The 26,134-nt window shown below is 36.0% G+C and overlaps 2 protein-coding genes and 1 long non-coding RNA gene across 3 annotated transcripts in view; 2 read left to right on the top strand and 1 right to left on the bottom strand.

Moving 5' to 3' along the window:
- Positions 1–26,134, bottom strand: part of LOC110839917 (uncharacterized) — a 157,149-nt gene that overhangs the window by 96,201 nt on the left and 34,814 nt on the right. The window lies entirely within an intron of this gene.
- LOC110836623 (uncharacterized) lies at positions 1,781–7,434 on the top strand. The gene is made up of 5 exons (XM_087356837.1): positions 1,781–3,101; positions 4,606–4,705; positions 5,008–5,097; positions 5,928–6,083; positions 7,139–7,434. Exons 1-5 carry the CDS (start codon positions 2,068–2,070, stop codon positions 7,193–7,195), a joined length of 1,437 nt encoding a protein of 478 aa, XP_087212963.1. The 5' UTR covers positions 1,781–2,067; the 3' UTR covers positions 7,196–7,434.
- Positions 13,820–19,544, top strand: LOC110836624 (uncharacterized). Its single transcript, XM_022078025.2, has 5 exons — positions 13,820–15,076; positions 15,933–16,032; positions 16,403–16,492; positions 16,950–17,105; positions 17,856–19,544. The coding sequence occupies exons 1-5, from the start codon at positions 13,989–13,991 to the stop codon at positions 17,910–17,912; spliced, it is 1,491 nt and encodes a 496-aa protein (XP_021933717.2). The 5' UTR covers positions 13,820–13,988; the 3' UTR covers positions 17,913–19,544.

The following is a 26,134-nucleotide window of genomic DNA, read 5'->3' as shown; positions in this document are numbered from 1 at the left end:
TACCAACTGTAACAGAACATCCCTTCAGTTCTGTTATAAAATGACACCTAAGAATTAAAATGGAGACTCAGGTGTTAGCGGGAGTACACTAACACACCGTGCCTTAGAGAAATTGTTAATAAAAGTGTGAACTGAGCTTAAGTAATTCATGGAAAGAAATTTCTCACGTAGGTTTCTACAGTGTAATTTTATTTTTAATTTTTATAAAAAACAATTAAAGTTATGATGCATTCAATGTGAATTAAAATGCTACAATTTGTAATTTTCTTTAACAGATTCTGAACATATCGTACAAAATACACACCGTCCTGCTTAAACTGCACGAATCTTAGAAGGAAACGTGCAGTATCCCATTTCGTCAAATAGGAACAAAACTAGTGCCATTCGTGAAGTTGTGAATTGTGACAGACCTTTATAAAATACGGACATTTATTTTTGTGTACGTCGAACATAATAACATGACGACTGAATAAAAATAGTGTAAAACTTTAATAATTGTAATAAGACTTGATTTTAGTAACATACTGCAGACTGGCAGGACAAGTAAAATAAAGATCTGTACTACCACATTACTCAAAAACATAAAATGCACCAAGAAAATGTACCAAATCATATTCTTATCAAATAAAAGCCAATCCTGTCCCATACGAAGTCCAGATGTATCAACTCCACATTGCGTAACTCTAATAAGTTCTGACGATGACGTGTTACATTCACTGTTGTTGTCTTTATGTTAAGATATTTTGTACCTTGCATGTGTATGTTGTTATAACTACTGTCAAATTATTTTGAGCCGTATGAGATAATACGTGATGATTCATCAATGGCCTACGACGTGCGCGTTCTTCTATACAGCGCAGCATAGTTATAACCTCAGTACAAGATCACATTTCAGATTGTACTACAATTAAATCGTGTTACGTGCATTCTTATATGCTGCTTTGTTACAGTTTTCAATAAAAATGTGTTATAAATTCGGTTTCCCCGCGATTCTTCAAGGGAAGTTTTCTAGTAAAAATAAAGTAGCACAAAGAAGTTATCAATTTTTGCGGTAATAGGGCTTTAAGCAGTATTATTGGAACGTGTTTGGAAGCTGTGTTCTAAAATACTCTGGCAAAAAGCGTGCGTGCTCGCTCGCGTGTTTATGGCTAGGGAAACATGTATAAAAGTAAAACTGCTCCTCATTTCACTACATCATGTACATTATTACTTTACAATAGGAATACATAATATATTTCCATGTTAAATTTATATATATCATAATTTAACTCTTTTAAAATAATTTATTAGACTTTAAAAACTTCTTTCCTTCATAATTATAGACTTAATTCGAGTGAATATTTTAAAAATTAAAGATGGAGGGGACTAAGACTGAAAAAGTCTTGTAGGCAAAAGAGAAAATCAGGGTGGAAATGAATTTTCGATGTTAAATAGAAATATTATACGCCGTCAATCACAAATATATTGACTTTGAAAAAATAATATATGAACACAAGCATTTTAAAATTACAGAACATTTCGTGACAATAAATGGTCTTATAAGAGTATCATACTTCAGAGGGTTCAAACGAATTTTTAGTAACGCTAATTTAAATGTAAATACTGTAAAAAGTCTAATGAAATTATTTATATAATGGAAAATTAAAGCCGTCTATAACAAACAGCTGTGATGATATCCATATTATTTATAAATTAAATACGAATTCCTTAGATATAAATCACATAGTTCTCCAAGATTGTTAAAAGCTAACATCATAACGAGACTTTTGCGCAAGGAATTAACATTATTCTTTAGATTTAAGCAATTACTGAGTGGAATTCAAAGCCGTATGAATGTGAACAATTTCAATTTACAGAATTATTCGACTTTTATAAGTTACATAGAATTAAGACGTTCACACAGACTTAATTAGTTTTGGACGATAGCAATTTTGGAGTGGAACACATATCAAGTGATATAAATTTGTCTGAATCTTAATTTAGTACGGAGAAGAAATTTACAGATTATAAGAAAAACAATTTTATGTTTGCTAGAAAATCGCTCTGAGGTAGCCAAAATATTTAAACATGGAAAATCAAACCTCACCATCGAAGAAAATACACGAAAGACTGGATTTGATGGCGCTCAACATGAAACTGTTAAGGAATGTCGGAATTATTCCAAGTGAGACAACTTCCCCAAGTTCATGGAAATGGAAACTGAACAGATTCGGCCACTCTCTGTTCTTTTTGGTCTACATATCTGTTCTAATGTTGCAACTACTGTCTTTCTACTTCTACTGGGGTAATATGGAAATTATTGTTGAAAACATTGGTACTACGAGTGGGCTTGCAGCTTGCGTTTTTACTGCTTTATATGTGATGGTGAACTGGGAAGAGTTTTGCACTATGGTTCATGAATTAGAAACGAATTCAATATTTAGTGCGGAAATGGTGAGGGCAAACAACAAGCAAATGGAAATAATCAGAACATCCAAACGGTCAGCAATAATTATCACATGGATCACTATTGCGTCTGTAACAGCTTTATGCGTGTCATTTGATATGACCCCAATGATCAGACTATTTTTCTCAAAATCGGGGCATGAAAACTCGGAAAATATTGAGCGGATAAATGTAAACTTCGAGTATTCTGTGCTTATAATGTGGCTTCCCGGGGATCTAGTCGAAGATTATTGGTACTGGTACCTGTACACAATTCAAGCTGCCATATGTTTTGTAACCTTTGCTTATATCTCCGCAGTAATGCCATTTATATTAACAATAACTGTTTACACTGAAACACAGTTCAAAATCGTATCGTCTTCATTGATTGAGATAGACGAAAGATATAAGGTGGGAGACACTGACACGGAGTTTCCCAAGGCAGAAATAAGCTCGGAATTTATCGGGTCTACACGTGAAGTAAACAACGATAATACCCGTCCGTTGCGTCTCATCGGCATGCGAGAACAAAATACCATAAAGGAATCAGACGGGCCCAATACTTTTCCTGAGTCTGGCGGATTCTATGGTCTCGCAGCAACTGAACTGGCACTTGATCAAGACGATGCGACCAACCACTTGGTGGAGTGCATTAAGCTGCATCAGGCGGTTATTAAGTGAGTTATACTTCACTTCTTTCATTTTCCAATCTGTGGCCTATTTCCTCATACTGGCAGTGTGTCAGAATACATAGCGTCGAATGTTAGGATGATTAATGAATGACAGAAATTATGTGGGTCTAATTTGAAGGTCCTATCCCGGAATTTACCAGGAGAGATCGAAGTAAACTACGACAAAGTTTCAATGAGGAAAACCAGTCTCTGAAGGCACGATCTCTCGGATACGATGCGACGTTCGAATTATTGAGGGCATCCTGCTAATTAAAATCTGTAATAAAGTAATGATATAAATAAAACCTCACGTGGCACCTGAAGATGATCTAGGTTACAGAGAAACATGCAGTGGTATTCTGGAAAAGAATGACATTAAAATAAAAACAACAGTGACCTTCAGAACCTTACTTCTTTGCCTTAAGTCGTGTTTTATATTCAATTTCCTGAAATTAGATCACAAACTCAGCCGATATAACAAACGGAATTGTTTACATTATATTACTGTTGCTGAGAATTTTTGGGGCCAGAAAGTCTTCTCAAAAATTTTCTTTATTTCAAACGGACATTGACTGCAAGTGTGGTCTGTGCACGGCCAACCTCAAGAAGCTTGTTGTTGGTAAAACCACAATTACTTAAGATATTTTACTATAAAAAATAATATTACGGTCTTTTAATATATAAATATATATGTATGTACATTTTGTGCATCTCGTGTTAATTTTATTTAGACTATTAATATTTCGGAATTTCCTTGATTCAAAATTATTTCCACCAATATGTCGACTACATATTTTCGTCAACATTTAAGATGTAAGTATCTCATTCATTTCTCTTTCATTCACTAAAATTATTTTGGTGTAGTACTTTCATTTAGTTAGATCTAAAGATAAATATTCATCCGGCGCACTGAATACTTCATCTACTTCTGGCACTTGAGCGAGTTCAGCGGAAGTATTTAGCCCTGTGCTACAATAATGTTTCACCTCAAATAAATCACAGTTACGCGAATGTTTTGGATCACCTAAATCTTCGTACCTTAAGCACTAGGAGACCCCAACAAAATCTGCATCTTCTTCTTAGTATTTAAAATAGTTTTAAATGTTATCTTTCCTTATTCGAAACTGATGCAATTCGTCTTCCAATTCCAAATTTTCCTTTGTTGACCACTATGATTTAGACACACGAACACACAAAACAACAGCTAAAACAGCAAGTGTTTTTTAACATATAATTCAAACTGAGAGGTGTTATATAATGTTGTTTGCTACACTCGTGTTTTTCCTTTGACATGTAAATGGTACAATTCCGTTGTTGTTTTGTTGTTTTTTGTATTTGTTGTTGTCTTTTTGGTTTTGTATTATTATTATCATTATTTATTGATATAAAATCAAAACTATATATTAAGTAAAGGAGTTGGTTATGTTTGTATTATTTAGAGTGACTGCATAGGAAACTAAGAATACGGATTTCACACAGTTTTGAAACGCATAATTTATTTTTTTTCCAGATTTTCTAACTACTCAAATAGCGTAACGAGTCCAATCTTTTTCATCTACTTTATTGCTGCTACGCTGGTAATAGTAACGCACACGTTTAAGTTGTCACTGGTAAGTGAAAGCAACCTTTTAAACGACAAAGTACAAAATAAATACCATGTTCTTTTTAATACGTATCAGAGAAGAAGTCGAATTACAATGTTCCTAACTGTTACAAACAAAATTGTCCTGTTCATGTAGCTCTAATTGATATGTTTATCTGAAACCTTAACAGGAAACTGCTCATCCAGTATCATCCTATAACAAGTAATTTGAAGCTAATGAAACTTAAATTTGAAATATTATTAATATCACAAAATGAGTTAAATTATTATAATGCCTGAAGTGTCCTAATTTCTAAACTACTGTTTCAGAGTGTTTCTCTAAAATACTGCTGTACTCTCTTATTCTGCCTGACACAAATATTTGTCTACTGTCATGTTGGAGAACGGGTGAAGACTGAGGTAAGAAACTCGTGTGGGGCATAATGTTATTAACTATGCCTAATTCTCCTATATAAAAGGAGATTTAAAAAGTAAAAGAAGCATTGTGAAGGTCTGGTCATGCTGTAGCTCAAGGTCAGACGGTGACATGCTGCGAGTGCGGTTCAGTTATTGTCCGTTTTGCCGGGTGAATTTGACGTAAAAATGACAGCTTCAACAGTTCACTAAAAGATGCGGAGATCCATCGACGATTGGCTGCCACAACGACTTTTGTACGACTGGAGTGACATTTTTAAAAGAGGCCGAACTAATAATGCAGATATATTACGCATTAATGTTGCTCGTCTTTGGTGAAAAACTGTAGTTTAGCAACCATCTTTACATCACAATAGCTCGGCAGAAATTAATTACAACTGAACCACACTCGCAGCATGCCACTGTCTGATCTTAAGCTACAGATTTTTTTTAATTCTCCTCATATCGCAATGAAAGCAGTGTATTATCAAATAAGGCAGTGCACGGGATAAGTAACATCGCGGTAGCAAAATCCGTACTTTCAACACAACTAATAAAAGGGTCCGGAAGTCGATACTTCCTCAGCTAAGTGTATATACATCCGGTCCTCTCAGTTTCCTTCCTAAGACACATTTGTATCTGGTCTTCCACGTGGACGTTTGCCAGTACGTTTCGCCACCAAAAGTCAGCAGGCTTATGCATTTTGTCTCCCCTATCCCAGCCCATAACAACCTCAATTATTCGACGGCAATACCAATGAGCCTTGACTAGCACATGTTCATGAAGTTTTAATGCCGTTACTGGATTTGTGTAAACTGTTACATTTTTGTTTGCAGAGTCTTGCTGTGGGAGATGCAGCTTACAGCTGCCACTGGTATAAGCGCACAAACAGATTCAAACGTCATATTTTATTGATTCTCGTCCAGGCACAAAAACCCTTGTATTTCAGTGCAGGTGCATTATGGAAACTAACCATGGAATTCTTTTCGCAGGTAAAACTTCAAATCATTTCCATGTTTAAAACTAAGAATACCACGACAACATAACATTGACTAGTAACTAAGTCAACAGGTCAGAGTCCTCCTTAAAAAAATAGTCGCTCAGCTAAGCAAGAAGCACGTCGATTCCTATTTAATGACTTTAGTCGAAACGTCTCGTGATTTTTAAAATTAAATATTTTAATATATTGTGTGCTGGGTTGACGACTTCCCTATTACACAGGCCAGTAACAAAATATAAGACAATAGGATGCATTATATCATGAAGGTCTTGATAAATAAATTTAAATAGTTCGTTATCCGCCAATTTGTACCTGTCTCTCGTGTCGTAATATAATCCCTTCAGATATTTAGACTAACATTTTGTATAAACCTCCTATGCGTAAGCAATAAATAGTACTTATTAAAGAAAACGTATACAGGACGTATCTCACCACCTGTATAGGCTTGTAACGCACAATAATTTCGTTAAGTTCGCGAGAAACAATATACATTAATATGAAAATATGTTACATGATATTACCTTTTTAATTGCTTTAAATACAGGTGTCCCACAAGATGTATACACATAAAAAATTAATATTAAACCTTGTGTGTAAAAATACTTTTTGGACAAGCTGTATATTTAATCGAAATAACAAATTTATTTACATACCGATTACTCCTAAATTTAATAAAATAATTTTGACGGTGTAAACAATTACAAGTTAATCACTGGTCCATAAGAAAACAACTGTTACGCTCAGAGCAAACATTCATCTTAATATATTAATCCACTGAATAACACGTTTTCAAATTTTCCTGTACAATATAACCCATAGAAATATTTCCGCTCAAATTCCTATCTACAGCGACAGCCTTCTTCATCAGCTACTCAATAAATTCACTGCCTCTTACTAGATCCTGAAGGTTCGCTGCTGTTCTCATCAGTTTGGTGTTACAGATGAACAGAACATTCTGAATTAGGCCTATTTAAGCACTCAGATACTATTGTACCAACTTTATTTTAAAGCTTTTCACCTACTGCAATGTGTCTGTGTTCTTTACAGGTTATGAATACATCATATACATTTTACACCCTCCTGAGTAGAGTTAACGAAATTTAAAGGAGTCGTGGGACATTTAGTTCTTGTCGCCAGGAAGTTTTCAATATTTAGTTGGCAAATAATAAGTCAATTACTTATTCTTGTAATTTCTGATTATACCAAATCACCGTAAAATTATGGTTGTATTCAAGAGATTTTTCTTTTGTATAAATAGCACATGTGAAATAAAAACACCGTTATAATTAACTTTTCTAGATGTTGCTACATTTCACAGAATATCTTGTGTGTTTAGTTTAAACCTGTAGACAAAGAATTCAAATAAATAACATTAACCACATTCTGTCATATGCTTGCCTCAGCCCTCTGTAATTGCCTTTTTATTATGGTACATAGAAGCTTTCGTTTTTAATTGTTTCTTAAGTGTACAATACATCATATTTAAATAATTTTATCATATAATTTACCTTTTAATGGATTATTGTTATTTAAATCAGACGATATAAAATATGACTATCATTAAGCTTCGTAGTTCTTACCGTTCATGTTGGTACAAAGACATCAACCAACTTTAGTGGAGAAATGTCTCGAATTTTGATTAACAGAACCAGACTGACTGTGTGGATGAAGGGATGAAGCTATTGCAAGACCTCAACATTTACAGTTCAACGTTCACAAAACAGCCCCGCCTCCAAACAGATTCCAAAACATCAGCCTTGTGTTCCAGCGACGCATACTTAAGCGCGGCTTAAATCAAACCGGAGGGCAATTTTGAAACATCCAGTTCTTATACCAATTCAGTAATTACAAAATATGGAAAACTACGTACAAATTTTATCAGGCAACATTAATTAGCATGGACTATTTTTGTTTATAAAGCCTTGAGGCTGGCATCTCATTTTTCTGTGATACGCGTTATTTTGGTTTTGACATAACGATCGTGAGCATGAGTTAACTAACAGTGAAATGGATCCGGTCACGTCAGACTCAGTATGTCCGGAGGGTCAGTTGCAGCTTCAAATTATATGGCTTAATTCTCCGTATGCAAAATTACGCCGAAGGGGCACAACGAAATATTGTAAGCTGAACACAAAAAGTGTTCATATATGAATGTGTAAAAATCATAATATTAACGTATTAATTACTAGATTAATTTCCAGAAACATAAGTTTTGGCGTAAAAATAACAAACATTTGTTCAATGTGTCTTTACTCGTATTAAATTAGTGTTTTAAATACTACTACTGTACTAGTCTCACTGTTAATCGAACTAATATTCATTTTAAGTACAGTGGCAGATAAAGATATAATTATCGATGAATCAGCGAACTCAGTGCTGGGTAGAAAGTATACTAAAAATTCTAAACAAGGGACTCAAAAATATACAAAAAATTATTTTTACAAAACCAACATGAAATTAGTAAAGGCAGATCGTACATGGATAAAGAATGCAAACCGAAAAACTTCGCTAAGAAAATATAATAAATTAACATGTACCCACCCATCTTTTATACCTTTTGAGGTTTCATACGGAATATTTTACAGAAAATGGAAGCTATCAACATAATTTTATTAGAAAAATGCAGAAAAGATTAATTGGACCTTACAACGTAAATAAATAAGCAATGTTTCATATTGCGGAAAATGCAGTACCACCGTCTTATTCCTCCTCACGACATACGAAGAACGTGACAAAACGGGAAAAGTACCGGAACACATGATTACGTAACGGAAATGCCGTCTGCAGATTAATTCTGGTCTAATTCTTGATGTCAAATCCAAGGCAATGACAAACCAAACTCGTCTGTGAGATTTAAACTAAAACGCCATCTTTAGAAAAAACGAGGTGCACGTGAATAAAAAGATACTCCACTTCGCGTTGCCATTATAATAAAATAATTACATTACAACGGATGCATGCATGACAGATGCCAGTCAAATTGTAATTACTGGGCAAAGTAAACCAGTAATAATCAAACTGAAGTTAGACATAAATACAGCGTGATTCAAAAGGTTAGGGCCAAACTGAAGGAGTGTTTAGAGGGACTACGAGAGAACAAGTTTCGGATAGGAATCCATGTCCTCGGAAGTTATCCTGAGTCAGTCGAGGTCATTGAAGGTAGGGAAGTCTGATAACATACGGCTGAAATAATCGTATTTTGCTCTTCTCCTAGTAGTTTAAATTTGTTTTTTTATTAATGTACTAGGATTATATTATGAGCCGGGATAGCTCAGTCAGTATAGTGACTAGCTACGGACTGGACGACCGGGGTTCGATCCCCGACGGGGGCAGAGGATTCTTCCTCTAGCCTCTGCGTCCAGACCGGCTCTGGGGCCCACCCAGCCTCCTCTACAATGGGTACCGGGGTCCTTTCCCGGGGGTAAAGCCGGCCGGGGCGTGATGCTGACCACTCACCCTCATCTAGTGCCGAGGTCAACAAAGAGAGGAGCTATACCTCCACTCCCCCCAAACGCCTACATGGCGTATAGTGGGACAAACTTTACTTTACTAGGATTATATTAGCAATCTTACAAACCAACTTTACAACAAGTGTATGTTATCAGACTTCCATACCTTCAGTGGCCTCGACTGACTCAGGATAACTTCGGAGGACATGGATTCCTATTCGAACGTTGTTCTCTCTGAGTCCCTTTATACGCTCCTTCAGTTTGGGCCTAACCTTTTGAATCACTCTGTATATTATACAACATTAAGTGTTTTAAAAACTGCATTCCTTATTCAGAACTGTGGTTTTGTCTGTCAGTATTTCAACATCGTCATCGAAAAACAATTATAACGGTGGTAATACCAAGAAATGATATAATTTATGTGTGAGATTCGACCTCATTCATCAATCGCCCCGTTGAGGAGAACTGTCTGATGAACTAAAACAGGCCGACGAAAGTTAAGAAATTACCATACAAACTCAGAAACGATCGAAGAAATTTCCATTAAAAATTAAACTCAAAACGGAAATGTTAATTGATACTTTATGTTGCAATAAATAATTCGTACATCGACACAAAACATGTATCTTCAGGAGGATGTGAGTTTCTCACGGTGATAAATACAAAGATGGCCGTCTTCTGGGTTGTTGCGTCTTGTAGTCTGGTAGAAGTTTACCAACTTTTCATAAGTTATTGTTGCAGGAGGCAGTAAGGACCTTTTAATCTTTGGTAAACTTCTACAAGACTACAAGACGCTACAACCCAGAAGACAGCCATCTTAATGTATCTTAAGTTTAAAGTTGACATGGAACAAGGTTTCGAAAGAGAAAAGAAAAATTGCGATGAATGTTAAGTAGGTTTTGAGGTTTTCACGGCGGTGAGTAGGAAGATGGCAGTCTTCTTGGTTGTACCGCCGTGTAGTCTGGTAGAAGTTTACCAACGATTTAGAGGTCCTCGCAACAACCCAGAAGCCAGCCATCTACGATGAACAGACACAACAAACAATAAAAACTACTTTATGAGCGCAACTTGAGGGACTCAGATATAACGCACGGATAAACTGAACGCATCGGTACAGGTCTACTGAAACTCGGAAGATAATGTTAAATGTTTTATTAAATCTAAGACATACTTAAATGTAGGTCACATGGAAAATGTAAAAGAGTAGCTTTCCAGATCTGATCTGAAGAGAAATGTAAATAATTTTGAACCTGAAAATTCAGTCATAAAATATCCTTAAAATTAATATCAAGGTATAAAATACGGACATAAAATGGAGACCCTTCTTACTGATATGTTATCTTATCATGTTCTTATCATTCATAGCACCTTTCTGGGAATGATTGGAAGTCTCGGGTTCAAACTCTGCAAGTAGCAAACACCGCGTGATATGAGGGGGCTTTTGTGGACCACCTTTGAGAAATTTCCTCCGCACATCTTCCGAGATCCAGCGCGCTACTTCTCGCCCAGTTTAGTAACTAACAGGGGTAATATTTTATTATAATATACTAATAAGTCAGGGAGTTAGTCAGGACACAGTAGAAAAACGTTTCCATAGTAAAATAATATAGCTTACTCATATGCAATATACACCTTCCAACCAATTTTCGTAAGTTCCATTTTAATGTCATTCCCCCATCTATGCGAGCGATCTTTTCCTTTCAGGTTTATCAACCAAAATGCCGTAGACGTTTCTCACATCCCCCACTGGCCCACATTCCCTGACCATCTAATGTTCTTTGATTTGACCATTTTAATAATATTATGTGAAGAGTACAAATCATACAGCTCCTCATTATCCTCCTATCACTTCACCCCTCTCAGGTACAATTTCTTTTTTTTTAAATAAAATGTACTAAAATGACAGAATTGCATATTTACTATGAACTCATGAATATATATTCTAGTTCACCAATGTTCTATTATTTACCGTTGTGGCGCCTCGAATATTGATCGCTTGGTGCATTAAACCAGGGGTGACCAGCCCGCGGCCCGCGGGCCGCATGTGGCCCGCCTTGAACATTTTTCCGGCCCGCGAGATTCATCACACTTTTACAAAATATATTTATTTTATAATGGCCAAAGTAGTAAAAACCAATGTATTAAAAAAATACATTATTTGTGCATCCATATATTCAAAAATTATCTGTCGAAATTATGAGAAAAAATTAACTTTGATTTTAAAATAATATTCTTGCGAATATATGACAGATATTGCCTGTTTTATTCATGAGTTTACAGTTATGAGTTCGCAGAATAATTAAACTATATTCTGCGAACTCATGATGCGCGTGCATCTTGGAACATCTAATATAACAGGTCTATAATGTATCTAAATCTAATATGGGGATATATAATTTTATATGTGGCCCGCGGAGTTATGATGCATTTCCAAAGTGGCCCGAAAGATCATTTGGGTTGGCCACCCCTGCATTAAACGGTTGCCAAGCAACGGAACAGCAATGGACATAGGTTTATTCATTAGTTTGTATATCACAGAGGATCTTTTGTACTGTAAAACCAGGTTGAATGGCAACTATATCAAAGACGAATAGAAAATGAAGGGACGGATAACAAAGGGAGAAATTATATTGTAATTAGATAACACATGTTACGAATACTTTAACAACTTGTATGAAGAATATTTTCTTACACGAATACTTAACGAGGTACGATACATATTTAGGCCCTTTAATATTGCCCTAAAAATTAATTAAACTTATGCCTGGTAATATTTGTAAAACTAAAATGCCGTATGCTGATTTTGAATTTATTTAAAAACAGGCTCGCTTAATATTTTCCTCCTTATTTTTAAATACTCGTCGTGTAGTTCGTTTGCTTTCGTCAAGGTATCAGTTACCGGGAGAGGGAGTGTTTTAGTGCAACTAAACGCCTTGCCATTCAGGAGAAGAACCAGCAGTGCTACATTTTTGTTTTCGAACACCCGTACCTGCGAACTAGTGCTTTAAAAACTAAGCACTCCGAATGAAAACTGAAAAACAGACTAACATCCCAACACCTGCAAAGTGAAGTATCTAAACTCATGTAAAATTAAAATTCACATCCTTGGTCTTCACCGGTAAATAACTCTAAAAAAGTAAATTAAAATATTTGTCATAATTTATTGAATTAAATTAAAATTATTGACGGATAATATAACCATAATTTACAATAACAAAATATGACATTAAGTTTGTATTTCCCAATGTAGCTCACTCCTTAAAAAAGTTGGCAGCCATGAATCACTTTTCACTTGTACTTCGTTCGATATTCACTGCACGTAAAATGTCTTAAACTGTTTAGACCCACATTTATGTTATTTCGAATGAAGGAGATATTATTGAAAAGAATGTGAACTATATATTAAATGTAGGCACATTGAATACATACGATGAAAACTAATCTGCCCAACCACGTTTACAGTAGATTCCCAATACTGAATTTCGTCGAAATCCAATCAGCAGTTTCGGGAAAAGAAACAAGAATTACGGACAGAGACGAACTATCCACTCAGTGTATATCGAAAGCATAAAATCAGAATACCTACGCACCAAAAAAGAATGGCCTGGTTAAACTATTCTAACGGCCACTACATTGATTCAGAGATCTATGAAATTCATAATTACAAGAAGATTTCTGTCTTCTGGGTTATGAATATTCATCGCCCTGATGACGGAGGCAGTATGACCTCTGAAACGTTGGTTAACATCGACCAGACTACACAGCGCAATAACCCAGAAGACAGAAATCTTCATATTCACCGCTGTGAGAACCTCAAGTCTTACATCATAATTACAAAATTGTTTAAGTAATTTATCACTAAAATGCCCAGGTATTTAATGTTAGATACATAATTAGCGCACATGTTACAAAAGCCGACATTAGGTATTTCACAGAATGAAATGTGTTCTATCCTATTTTATTTGTAATGTTGAATGAAAGGACACTCTCAGATGTGACACAAGGAATTTACATGCACCTCATGAGAAAAGTTAATACACACTATTAAAGCCTCGAAAGATCTACAATAACAGAAGAAACATGCCACAAAATAATATACTCTCAGAATAATTACGTGTTCTTCGCTAAACGTAGCCGTATTTGAAACAACCTTTACTTACTGACACTGTAATTACTACGTCATGCACAGATGGCGTCACAGTGTCGCATGTTACGAAATATCATAGAAACTAGCAGCACTTTTGATCTAAACGTTCAGTGTCGTGGGATCATTCGCAGAACAAATTCTGGATGTCAATAACAGAGAAGACGACCGGAACACGCTTATAACGTGAAGATAAGTCACAACACGAAATTTTTATAGAAACACTTAATACAACGCACAAATTTTAAATCTTATAACCCATCATACAAACCTATTATTTTTACATACAACGATATTTAATATAATGACAATTACGAAAGGATGTTTTGAATCGAAGCATCGGAAAATAAATCTGTTGAATTTTAACGCAAAATTGTTTAATATTTGCGGTATAATTCCCAACGAGAATGTAAAAGCTAGTTTTTGGAAATCCATACTCTTTCGTGGGTTTCAGATTGTGTCCTTTTTGGTGTATATTTTTATTGTCATCTTGCAGATACTTGGTCTGTACTTTTACTGGGGAAACATAACTCTCTTTACAGACTGTCTAGGTCTCATAGCCGCATTTGCGATCTCATACACTTCTACCACTTATTTCATATTTTATTGGAAGGATGTTTCTAAATTAATTGAAGCTTTTGAAACAAATTCAATCTACAGCACAGAATTCATCAGATTAAATCAAAGGCATATGAAAATAGTTAGTGACACCAAAAATTTCACGCTTCTACTTAGCAAGTTAGCATGCCTGTCCACACTACTGGCAGGAATTATATACATATCACCGACGTTTATCCAGCATTTGATGGCATCCGATAAGCAAATTTTGGAAGAAATCGAAGGTGCAGAAGGTTTCACAAAATACTTTGTGTTTGTTATGTGGATTCCTCCTATACTAAAGCAGCCGTATATGATTCGCCTAACGTACGTACTTCAGGTCATGTGTGCGTCTACAGCGTTCATCTTTGGTGCAGCATTTGTACCGCTGGAATATGTGCTAATTTTATACACTGGAAAACAATTTAAGCTTGTCTCTTCGGCAATACAAGACATGGATAAATTATGCAGTTTACAAAATCTCGATAAAATAGTTGACAATGTATCCGAGCAAATGGACAGCCCTAATTATAGTCGTAGATTTCTGCCAGAACATATTCGTGTTAGAAAAAGGGAATTGGGCACAGAAGAAGGAAACCCAAATGCAACAGAAGGGCAGTGGAACAAGCAGTTCAATTCGAAAACATTTGACAACACTCTACAAGCACACGATATTAATCGGTCGTCAGGCAAATCCGATGATATCTCATCGGCAGAACCGACGCCCTGGGAAGAAAATGACTTTGCGAGCTCATATTTACTGCAGTGCATAAAGCTACATCAGGCGTGCATTCAGTAAGTCGCCCCTTACATCTTACAGCACAAGAATTTCATTTGAGTCGAGGTAAGGAGTGTCGTCTGGTAGAAGTTTACCGACGATTCAGAAATCGTACGATTTGAGGAAGGATTTTTGAATCCAAGATTGCTGTCTTCTGGATTGTTGCGCCGGTGAATCGCCCTGATGACGGAGACAGTATGACCTCTGAAACGTTGGTGGAAATCTACCAGACTACACGGCGCAACCCAGAAGACAGCAATCTTCGATTCAGAAATCCTTGCTGCCTCCATCATCAGGGCGAAGAATAAGTCGCTCCTTTCCCATCTTCCTTACACTTCTGAGCTACATCCTCCTTCCTCCTCCTTTTCTGACCAGACTTAGATCCGCCCTTCTCACATTGGCTCTCACCCGATCCCCACACTTTTCTCCACTAGAACGACAAAGGTTCTTCTACCTTGTCCAACTTCGACACATATTTCCAAACCAATTCCTCGAGCGGCATACTCATCTACCAGAAATTGGAGGCAGCAAGCACCTCTGAAACGTCGGTAAATTTTTACCAAACTATACGACGCAACAACCCAGAGACTAAAGTCTCACTTAACTCATTTATATTTTCTGTACCGTAAACGCTAAACTAAAAACGTTTCATCTTCTTCCAATCAACGTTTGAACAAGAAACACGTTATTTCTTTTGTTATCTTCAATCTTGACAACCCCCAACTGTCTCCTAATGTCTCCCTCCAATGGTCATTTTATCTTTCCTCGTTATTTGCCATAAGGATCTCATAAAACTCGTTCGTACAGCTCCTAAGAGTTTCATCTCTTTTACTGGTAATACCGATGACTTACAACACAATTTTTCTCTTTCAGACTCGCTGCTGAAGTTGACGACATACTGAGTCCTGTTAACGGCCTCGGATCACTGTGCGCAACTTCGTTCATAATCACACATGTTTTTCAGTTATCATTGGTAAGTATCAAAATATTTCTGACGTAATGTCAGCGAAGTAATTCAAAGCAGTTTCATTTCAATAAAACCAAACTGATTTACACTCAACTCGAAATGCAACTAATAAAGTAACAAATCAAGAAATCAAGTAAAATTGCAAAACAAGTTAATATCTTCAACTCAATCCCTTCTTTCCAATTATGTCTGAATCTGGTAGAAATTTTTATTAATTATAATAGGGGAGCGATGGTAACTTACCATGTACGTTTACCCTAAACCAAAATTTTCAATAAACCTGGAGCAGGTATGAGATTATTTAGACATTGATATATTTAAAATATTTATTATATTTCTTTTGTAACAGAAACAAACATATTCATCTTAATTTCAGGTAATCACGGCAAAGTACGTCAGTTTTACCCTCACATTTGTGATAATAATATTTGTATACAACTGGTGCGGACAAACTGTCATCTTAGAGGTGAGTTACAACCTTTCTTTTAGTGTAGTCAACTATTTTGCGTCAACTGAAGGCTTCTTACAATATTTATATACACACAGAAACAACAATTAATAATATTTTAACTTACGTTTTTTGTCATGAAAGATTTTCGCGGCTGTAGTTCAATGTACTACGTCGACTTTCCGAAATGAGCAGCATCGGGCTTTAAAAGTTTTCAGCGTTTCGACAAACGTTGAGAAGATGACTGTCTTCTAGCTTGTAGCAACGTGTAGTTCGGTAGACGTTTACCGACGTCTGAGAAGTATTTGGTTCCCAGATCAACAGGGCAGTAAGTAAGAAGTAAGCATCTTTAAAACGTCGATGAACTTATACGAGGTTACACGGTGCAGTATTCCGGATGGCTGTCATCCTCAGAACCTAAAAACTTTAGTACCTGCTTCCAATTTAACATAACCTTTTGTGTATATCAACGCAGAGTACGGCTGTGGGGGAAACTGCTTACGACTGTCTCTGGTACGAACGCTCCAAAAGATTCAAGCGATTATTCCTGATGGTTCTGCTTCGAGCCCAGACTCCGGTTATTATGAATGCCGGTATATTATGGACAGTTGGATACGAACATTTTGGCCAGGTACAGAATAATATCATTGAATACTTTACAAAATGAGACACAAACCACACAAACACTTACATACCTTGCGTTTTAATACAGTACTGTAATAAATTCTGCAATTCGATATCTCTCAAAATGTCTCTTTAAAAGAACATACGTGAGGTGGAGTAACAGGATTCATATATGCATTATTTTAGGCGTTTTATGGTTGAAGAAGAGAGATATATTAATTTATTTTCATAAATTATTACCATTTTACGTTATTAGTTAGTAACAATGAGCAGTGCTAACCTTGGGTTACCAATAATTTGTTCTTAATGCTGTTCCACTCCTTGTTAAAAGTCCCCCCTTTGCTGATTCCAGTAATTCTTTCATTTGAAACAAGTATTTGGACGGATCAGGACAAAACAATTTGCTACATTCGGGTAACATTTTGCAACTTTAATTCTGAACTAAAAGCTGGATAATAGAAATAAATTCCTATTAAAGGCTGTCGAGCGTAAAGAGTTATTATTTTATTTCATATTTCATAAATATCATTAAGCTACTCAGAATATTACTAAAAATGCGCAGTATTTAATAAGCTATCACAGTTGTGTATCTGTAAAAATAAAGTGATAATCGAGGAATAAAATATTACTGATTTGGTAGCGCACAGCAATTTTAATATAGCTAACAGATGCCGTACTGTTGACAAGTTGAAAATATGTTCCATAATCTACATTGTATTGTACTTTTACGGTAATAATTGTTTCTCGTTTTTTGCAGTTACTGAATGCTATGTACACATTCTCCACCGTGTTGAGGCAAGTGCACAACACTTAAAAGAATATGCAGTCGACTTCTAGCTATTACCAACATTAATGGCGAGATAAATCTTCCTGAAACCCCAATACACTTTCACCTTGAAGACGTAAACGGCAATGTTTTCCGAAAAACTGCAGAAACAACAGCATTCGATTAATTCCCAAAAAACCGAAGTTCATTATTAATGCAGATTTCTGTCTTCTGGGTTGTTGCTCTGTGTAGTCTGGTCGATGTTTACCAACGTTTCAGAGGTCATACTGCCTCCGTCATCAGGGCGATAGCGCAACAACCCGGAAGACAGAAATCTTCATACTCACCGCTGTGAAAACCTCAAATCTTACTTATTATTATTATTATTATCATCACCATTATCATCGTTGTTGTTGTTCTTACTAGCAGAGTTCCCGCAATGTTACCGTGGGGAAATTTGGCGAATTATTACGTACATTTCTATTCAAACTTTTTTCCCCTCAAGTTTGTCATCGGCCACATCATTCAATACATATAAACGAATATCGTAAGATAATCGTTATCCCTAAACATAAGAACGTCTGTCTTTACAGCATCATCTAAAGTAATTAGTTTCAAAGTTATTCGTCAGCGACTGTAATCTTGAGACTTGCAAGGAATGCAGGAAGTCCGTAGCGTTAAAGGCAGACGCTATCTTTCCCCCTTCCACACCCCACAAGTCTCAAGATTACAGTCGCGGACTGTATGTGAGTATAAATAACAAATGGACAAGATTATCCTCGTTGCACATTAAATTTGTCGAATTCTTAAAGAGCACACTGCGAAAAATAATTAAATATTCACATCATAATTTAATTTGTAAAATGTGTTTATATTTTAAATCTTTTAAGGATGATTTTTAGCATAAGAGACATTGAAATTATTCATTCTTCAGAATGCAAATTTTATACGTTATTATAATGAAAGCCAAAAAAAATTCTTTGTAGCAATATTAATTGCCATTCTATTTAAGAATAACATTAAACAGCGAACCGGTAAATACCATGGTAGTGGTATATGACAAATATAGCCCTATAATCATTGTCCTATATAAGGTCGAAAAGCTTAGCAGCGTCACCATGGCAACAAAACACGGGCATCGCTCATTACACTATATGTACACATCCGAACTTACATCTGATTATGCTTTATCAATTTAAAACTCACGTTTGCAAACACAGCACTAAATATGGAATGAATTATACACTTACGACGTACATATTAAATGTGTCTTAAACTACTTTTCATCAAAAGCTGTCACAAAACTTTCATAAACAGAAAGCACTACACACAATAAAATAAGTTATTAAGTTTCGTACCAATCTTTGACACCCTTTCTATACGGATTACCCTACATAAAAATTTACTTGAACAGACAATTAAAGCAACGCAAAATGTTTCTTACCGAATGAGTGTGGGGTATTTTTCTTTTCGGCATATTAATTAGTCAGATACACAGTATGCCCATTTGTTATGCATCTACAGCAAGTAATTTCTCGACCACGTGCCCAAAAAATAGTTTTTATATGTAATTTAGTCTTAAAGCTATTATAGTCAAGACACTAACTAAATAAATGTGATTGTAATATGACGTTTCGATTTTTTGTATTACTGTGTAAGATATAGCCTAATACTGAACAATAATACACATCGTAAACTTTTAAATAAAAGTGGAAATTAATTCAAAGTGAAACAGTTAACTGCTTTCACATTATTGCAAATAATTATTATGCGACTTTATGATACATGGCAGTATTCGATCCATTTTTCAGTGTCCCTCAAGTTTTCAGGAATGTACAAGTGTAAATAAATGTCCCACTGCGTTAACGTGCAAACGTTATGCCTAACACTGCGCAAAGCCACAACGCTATGTCAGCCCGGAGAGTTCAGCCAACGAAATAAATGGTTACGAGCTTTGCGGCAGGGGTTTCGATTCCCGACAGCGACAGCAATTCTTCTCTTCGACACCAGGTTTAGACTGGCGCTAGGGGAGAGCAGTCGGCTGATTAATTTGATCTAAAACGTGGTTCAACCTTCGTAGGGCTTTACAGCTCTAGAACCCTTGAACTCCTACATAACGCGGCACTCCCATAAGGACAACATTGCCTGTAATATTTATCATAATATAGCTCAGCCCGGACACAGCGCCAATCTATATATCTACACCCTCACATTACGCCCATAAGCACCTTTTTAAAATCAAAGGGAATCCCCCAGTAAAGCGCCACCTTCGCTAGCCGCCACTCGGCAACATAGATGGTAAAACGTTCGTACTGTTATACATTATAATCAAATCCGATACAGTGCCACGTAATTTTGTTTCCATCGGCTATTGAAACAACTCCCTGGAATATTCAACTGTAAAAATACTTTACACTAATAATTCTGCGTTATAAAATAAAACCTGTTAAGGTAAAAAAAAAACAACAACTACAGACACGGGGAGGGAGAAAGTGAATTGTTACTGTGAATTAGCGGAGTAAATGGCGAGAAATCCGACCTGCTACTGGGAGAAAACTGGAATGTTACCCAGAATAAGCTGTGATCAGTAACAGGGAATATTCAAATAATTGTTGTAGAACAGTCACATCGCCAGCCCATTGCATTTCTGTCTGGCAGGGCAGAGAACTCTCCCATAACTATTTCCTTCACACTATGAGTAGGTCTCGCATAGCTAAACTGACAAGCATAAAAAGGAAGGTACTTCATTGTTTAGACCCTTTTCCACTTCACGACAAGCATAGGATTATGGTCCTTATACCAGCATCATACTGTTACAAAATACATTTACGTGTGTTGGCACCCACGCGGTACACATATTACAATTACTTTGTCCATCGTCTAAATTATAAACGTTTCGGAAGCTCTATTCTGATTCTATCTTCAGGTAAATAAAGGTGGGAAGATGGCAGAAAACCCATCTGTAGAGCCCCCTGTCTGGGCTATCCTCAGATAGGCGCAAAAATTCCATTTCGAAACTTCCGTTACAAGCCTGTTCCAAGCCTTTGCACTTTCTCTTATAAGAGATTTCATCTGCATTCATCTGCGAAACGCGCAAGATGTTCACTGCACCAGTGCAAATATTAGCAGTGTTCTTAGACACCGTCCACTCTTATTACTCGTACATCAGACTGCAATCCTCTTATATCAGCGGCGTGAACATGAAACAGTGAATACACAGCATAAAGGGAATTTGTAAAACGCAAGTTAATCTGATTTCGTGGTGCAGAGCTCTTCGTTGAAAGAGCGAGAGCATTATTAATGGGTCCTACACTCCTCCCCTGCCAAATTCACTGTTACATATGAGTCCACGGGATTTCCAATTCAATAGAACACCATGACGGTACATTACGTTAGTTTGTGCAAGAGCGAATTTAGTATAATTGACCTCCTGCTGATAACTCTTTATAGGCAAAGTGTGATGCACGACAGTCATTACCAAACATGTTTTAGTAAACCCAAGGCTCCTCAAATGGCGGTATCTTTAAGATTCGTTTATTTATCATAAGGAATAGGAATTGCATCTAATTTATGTATCCTGTTGTGGATACTTGCAAGTAATAACAAACAACGAAACTGTATCAATGTCACAAGAATATTTGCAAATTTATTGATAGTTGTGATGTAAAAATAAGCTACGTGTTTTGGTCGCAATGAAACATCTTCAAGCTCTGTGAATAAACTGGTTAACACTGCTGGGTGCAATGTTTTCCTCGAGGCAGAGACCGAATTTATAAATATTTTTCACACAACGCTTCGCCAAATAAATTGTTAATATAGCTCATCATCACAGAATGCAGACACACATTTCTGCAGTAACCCTTAAGAGGATCTGCAGCGAACAAGGGTTCTGCGGTTCCCCGTCTGGAAACCAATGTTACGTCTGTAATCCATGGTGGTTATTCGCCTACTTGAATTAAAACCAGTCTGTTACTGTCATCAATTTAGAAGTACATTATTAAAACTACACGTCATATAAACCACTCCAGTTTCTACGACACCTTTAAAATTTATCTACTTAAAATAGGGTCGTTTAGGGTTCTCGAAAGCCGAAAGTAGTCCCATCTGTTGGTACAAAGAGGCAAATAATCCGGGGCATCTGTCACCAGTCTTTTTAGATGTAATCCAATAGTTGAAGCAAAGGTAGAGGCGGACTAAAGAGAAGATGAAATGAACTACTTCTCCGTGTTGTAATAGGGATTACCTCAATAAATTCCACATTCAGAACTCGAGTTTCAAACAAATTATATAATAGACGGAGGCAGAAACTTACATCTTATAAAACAGATTATTTATATTTGGTGTTGGCACTGAGAGCATTGGTATTTAGTCCACTCCTATACACTTTGCCTCAGTAACCATCCAAAAACGATATCGAAATGACAATAACAGTATCATAGCTACATCATCTCCAGATTGTTTTAAAGAGATAAATAAAAAAATTCTTAAACTGTTTTGCGTGTTCACATTTAAATTGCCAAGAACACAAATCTTCCCTCTTAAATATAGCCTTTTTTGCAATTAGAACCCTAGAAAAAATAAAACCTTCCCAAAAATTAAACATTCCTAAATGGTTTTGTCTTAAGCAATTAAGTTTCATCCAGCCTCTAGGGTGATATAATAAATAATGCACCAGACACGCCTTTAAAACATTATACATAGCCCAGAAGTAGTTTTTCCCTTTTTGCTACAACGGATATGAATTAATACTTGCATCATATCCAGTACCAGTTATCGATAACGTATTTAAATTAATTAAATTCGATTAATATTCTCTTATTTGAACACAATTCCTTTATCCATATCCCCTTGTAGCTGCCTTCAGTTGTTCTTTGTGTACGAGATTTGAACCTAGCCAGAGCATGCTCTGTTCCTGACATAATATTTCAAATTTTATTTTCGTGTATTACGATGTCTGAAATGTGTTTATAGTCTTCAATACGTGATCCTAGCTAAAGGTAACTAATTTATACAGACATATTTTGGCGTTTGTAATATGTATTATGACTCCTTAAAGCTAAGAGAGATGAATATACAACCAGGTAGAACAATTCACTTGTTCGAAAGTGCGCTTGCTTATTCACACAGAATAACATTTTAACCTCATATAGAAATCCCTTCAGGTGTATTCATTTTATAGTCTTTGTTTCATATACACTAATATACATATCAATACGTTACATTCCCTAAGCCTCTAAACCTGCATACTACATTTCTCAAATCAAAACAAAAGCCGACTATAATTGAGTCATTTTCCTTTGAATTATGTTTTATGAGAGTGTTTATTATATTTACACATATAGCCTGAAAATATACTCGCTGCCTGTAAAAGCAGTCCATTTTATCTCTCTTCTATTCTATTTGTAACTGCTTTAGATTCAATTTCCTAACTTCCTGTGCCGAGTAGTTTTAACTTCAAAGTTTTGTTTTTGTACGAAACCAGTGCCCAAAACCTCGCTCCTCCCTTCAATTCAGACCACTCTCCTTTTCTCTGCCCAAACAGCAAGAGCAGAAACGGTTTGTACACTCCAGGGGTGATAAAATTAGTGACGTTTACATGACAAATGTAATTCAGGCAGCCAGACCAAAGATCTTTCTCAATATTTAACTAGGTCAGTTCGTATTGTATCTGACGCTAGAATTCGTATCGCCCTTAAACTTCAGTCGCCACGAAAGCTTCACTTTACATAACTTAGAGATATTTCTTTGCGGTTTGTTTCTTTAGACGAAATCCTCGTCGTCAGACTGAGATTTCTTGTACCGAAACCTTGATACTACTCAAAAGACCCATTACTCACATAACCCACTCGATAAAAATTCTATACGTGTTATTAAATGTGTCTGTGTAGACTAACATAAAACGTGCCTCGGATGGGATCTGACAAATTGTCACATAACTTGATGCATCATTCAGAGGTGTATCGCTGGTATAATGCTGTAGGTTACTGAAGCATCCTGCCGATGATAAAACCGGCTCATCTTATATGTCGTTGCAGTGAAGCGGTCAGAACATTGCAATAAACCTCACTCAGTTGCGGACGGTACAGTGAAAAAGGTTCTTTATTAATTTCTTTCTTTCCTTCCTTGCATGTTCTTTCTTAATTCTGTTTTCTTTCTTTCTTGAAATACCTTCACTGCATCCTCAAGCCTAATAAAATATTTCCCTGTGGCTCATTACAATTAATTCTGTATATCCCTTGTGTATACAGAATACACGTACAGTGTATCTACAATGAGGATAGCTGTAAATGAAGGGGGCTCCGGGGGGAAGGGGGGTATTTTTGTACAGCCACATAGCATAGCCAACCATAATATTTTTGTTCGTCTTCTATTATTCCATTCCACTCATTTTCCGACTATTTCACTCTGGTCTTTTGAGCCGTGCTCTGTCATGAAATTGGAATGAAAAATATTACACTGGCCTGTAAATGATTAAATGAAACACGTACTCACTTCACAAAATAAACTAAAAAGTACACTCGTACAGAAGAAGCAAAACCAAAACACAAACATCTGCTTACTTTTTACGTGTTTCAGTTCTCAAAAGTATATGAAGTGTTAAGAGAGGAATTCTGCCCGTTAAGTTTAAACAGTTTCAAAAACAATCGACAGTGGATGGAAGAATGAGACGTTTTTTCAATGGAGTTCGTCCACTAAGAAAACACGTAATTTCTAATGCATTTAAAAGAAAATTCAAAAACTTTTGTTACAACATGTATTCATTCTATAGGGGACGAGCGAAGTTTGTTTGAGAAAGAAACCCTGTCAGATCTTAGTTCTTGTACATTTACTCTGTTTACTCTATGTGGGCAGTCGCCATGTTTACTAAACGTGAACAAACATTCTATCATCGCCGAATCAGTCGGCCAGCAAACTCTTCAACGTAACATTACAAATCTGTTGCACAGTTTGACGTATCTCACGAGATTACGGCCACATTCTTGGGAAAACAGAAATGTATTTTGCCTGTAGCTGACGTGTAACAGTAATGAGTAAGCATTTGTAATATTTAAAATGCAATTTACCCAAGTTATACAAATGCGTTCTTTAATCTCGCGTAACAAAAAGAATGATTTGAATGAAAGAAAAACTTGGGAGGGCCGAGGCAGAGACAAGGAAAACAATGGACCTGGGCACTGTACGGATGTTATTGCAACGCGAGACTTAAATTTCATAAACTGCTCTGTAGTTTCGTATTTACACAAACATAATTAACCTTACTTATCTGCAGTTTCATGGATCTTATGTATTATTCACATTGTATACCCTGGACTTTCCGAGGTAAAAATCATAAAGTTTTATGTAACTCTCAAACTAAGTAAACATTTAATTAAAAGTTATGGATCCTGCAGAGAAGCCTGACATATTTATCTCGAGCAGAATATAACAATACGACAAGTCACATGATCAGATATTGACTTTTATACATTTAATCATGGAAATATGCAGTTTTTAGTTCCGTCTTCTGAGTTTCAACGTCGTTTAGTTTCGAAAGGAAAATAAAATTTATGATATTATGTAAATAAATGTATTATTAGGTTGAATTATTATTAATCACGTGTTATTTACACACTTTCGTTAAATAAACGCAAATACACGGGAGGTCACACCCCTCCATTTATCCATCCGACTCCATGTTTCATCGACGGCATTACTGAATATAGACGAAATTTGGCACTGCAAGAACAAAGACAAACGACGGAAAAGAAATTACTCGAGTATCTCTAACATAAACCATATTTTATATGAAGCTTAAAACGTTGGTTCCCTAGCGATTCTTTGCCAGTTGTAAATTTCTCATTATCCACCGGTGACATAAAAAATTCAGAACCCCTGCTCTGTGAACCGCGACATTCCGGTGACTTCCATAAACCTCATGAATCCCTCCTGCCCCCAGCTGAGGTACTAGAAATACATATTTTGTACGCCATATAGCCTGAGTCTCCATATAAGACCCTCATGGGAGTCAAAATTTTAAATCATACTTTATCGATTTTTGTACAAAATACCCGCATAAAACACGTATCTCATTAAGACCTAAAACTAACATGTTGAGGTATTTAGAGAATATCAGTCATGTGCACTTCTTTTGAGTATATCAGTAAACATTTCGTATATTGTTTATAATTCTTACGTGATCCTCTTTATAGGTCTTAATGCAACAACACACGTACCAGAGTTCTTACAAGTCCTGAACGTCTCATTGAAATTCAGTAACTAGCGAAACAGAG

Source organism: Zootermopsis nevadensis, unplaced genomic scaffold (genome assembly GCF_977971745.1).
Source record: "Zootermopsis nevadensis isolate Lab colony 2312 unplaced genomic scaffold, Znev_1.0 Znev_ptg000002l, whole genome shotgun sequence".
In the NCBI taxonomy this organism is placed as follows: Eukaryota; Metazoa; Arthropoda; class Insecta; order Blattodea; family Termopsidae; genus Zootermopsis; species Zootermopsis nevadensis.
This window is presented reverse-complemented; position numbering and strand designations above follow the sequence as displayed.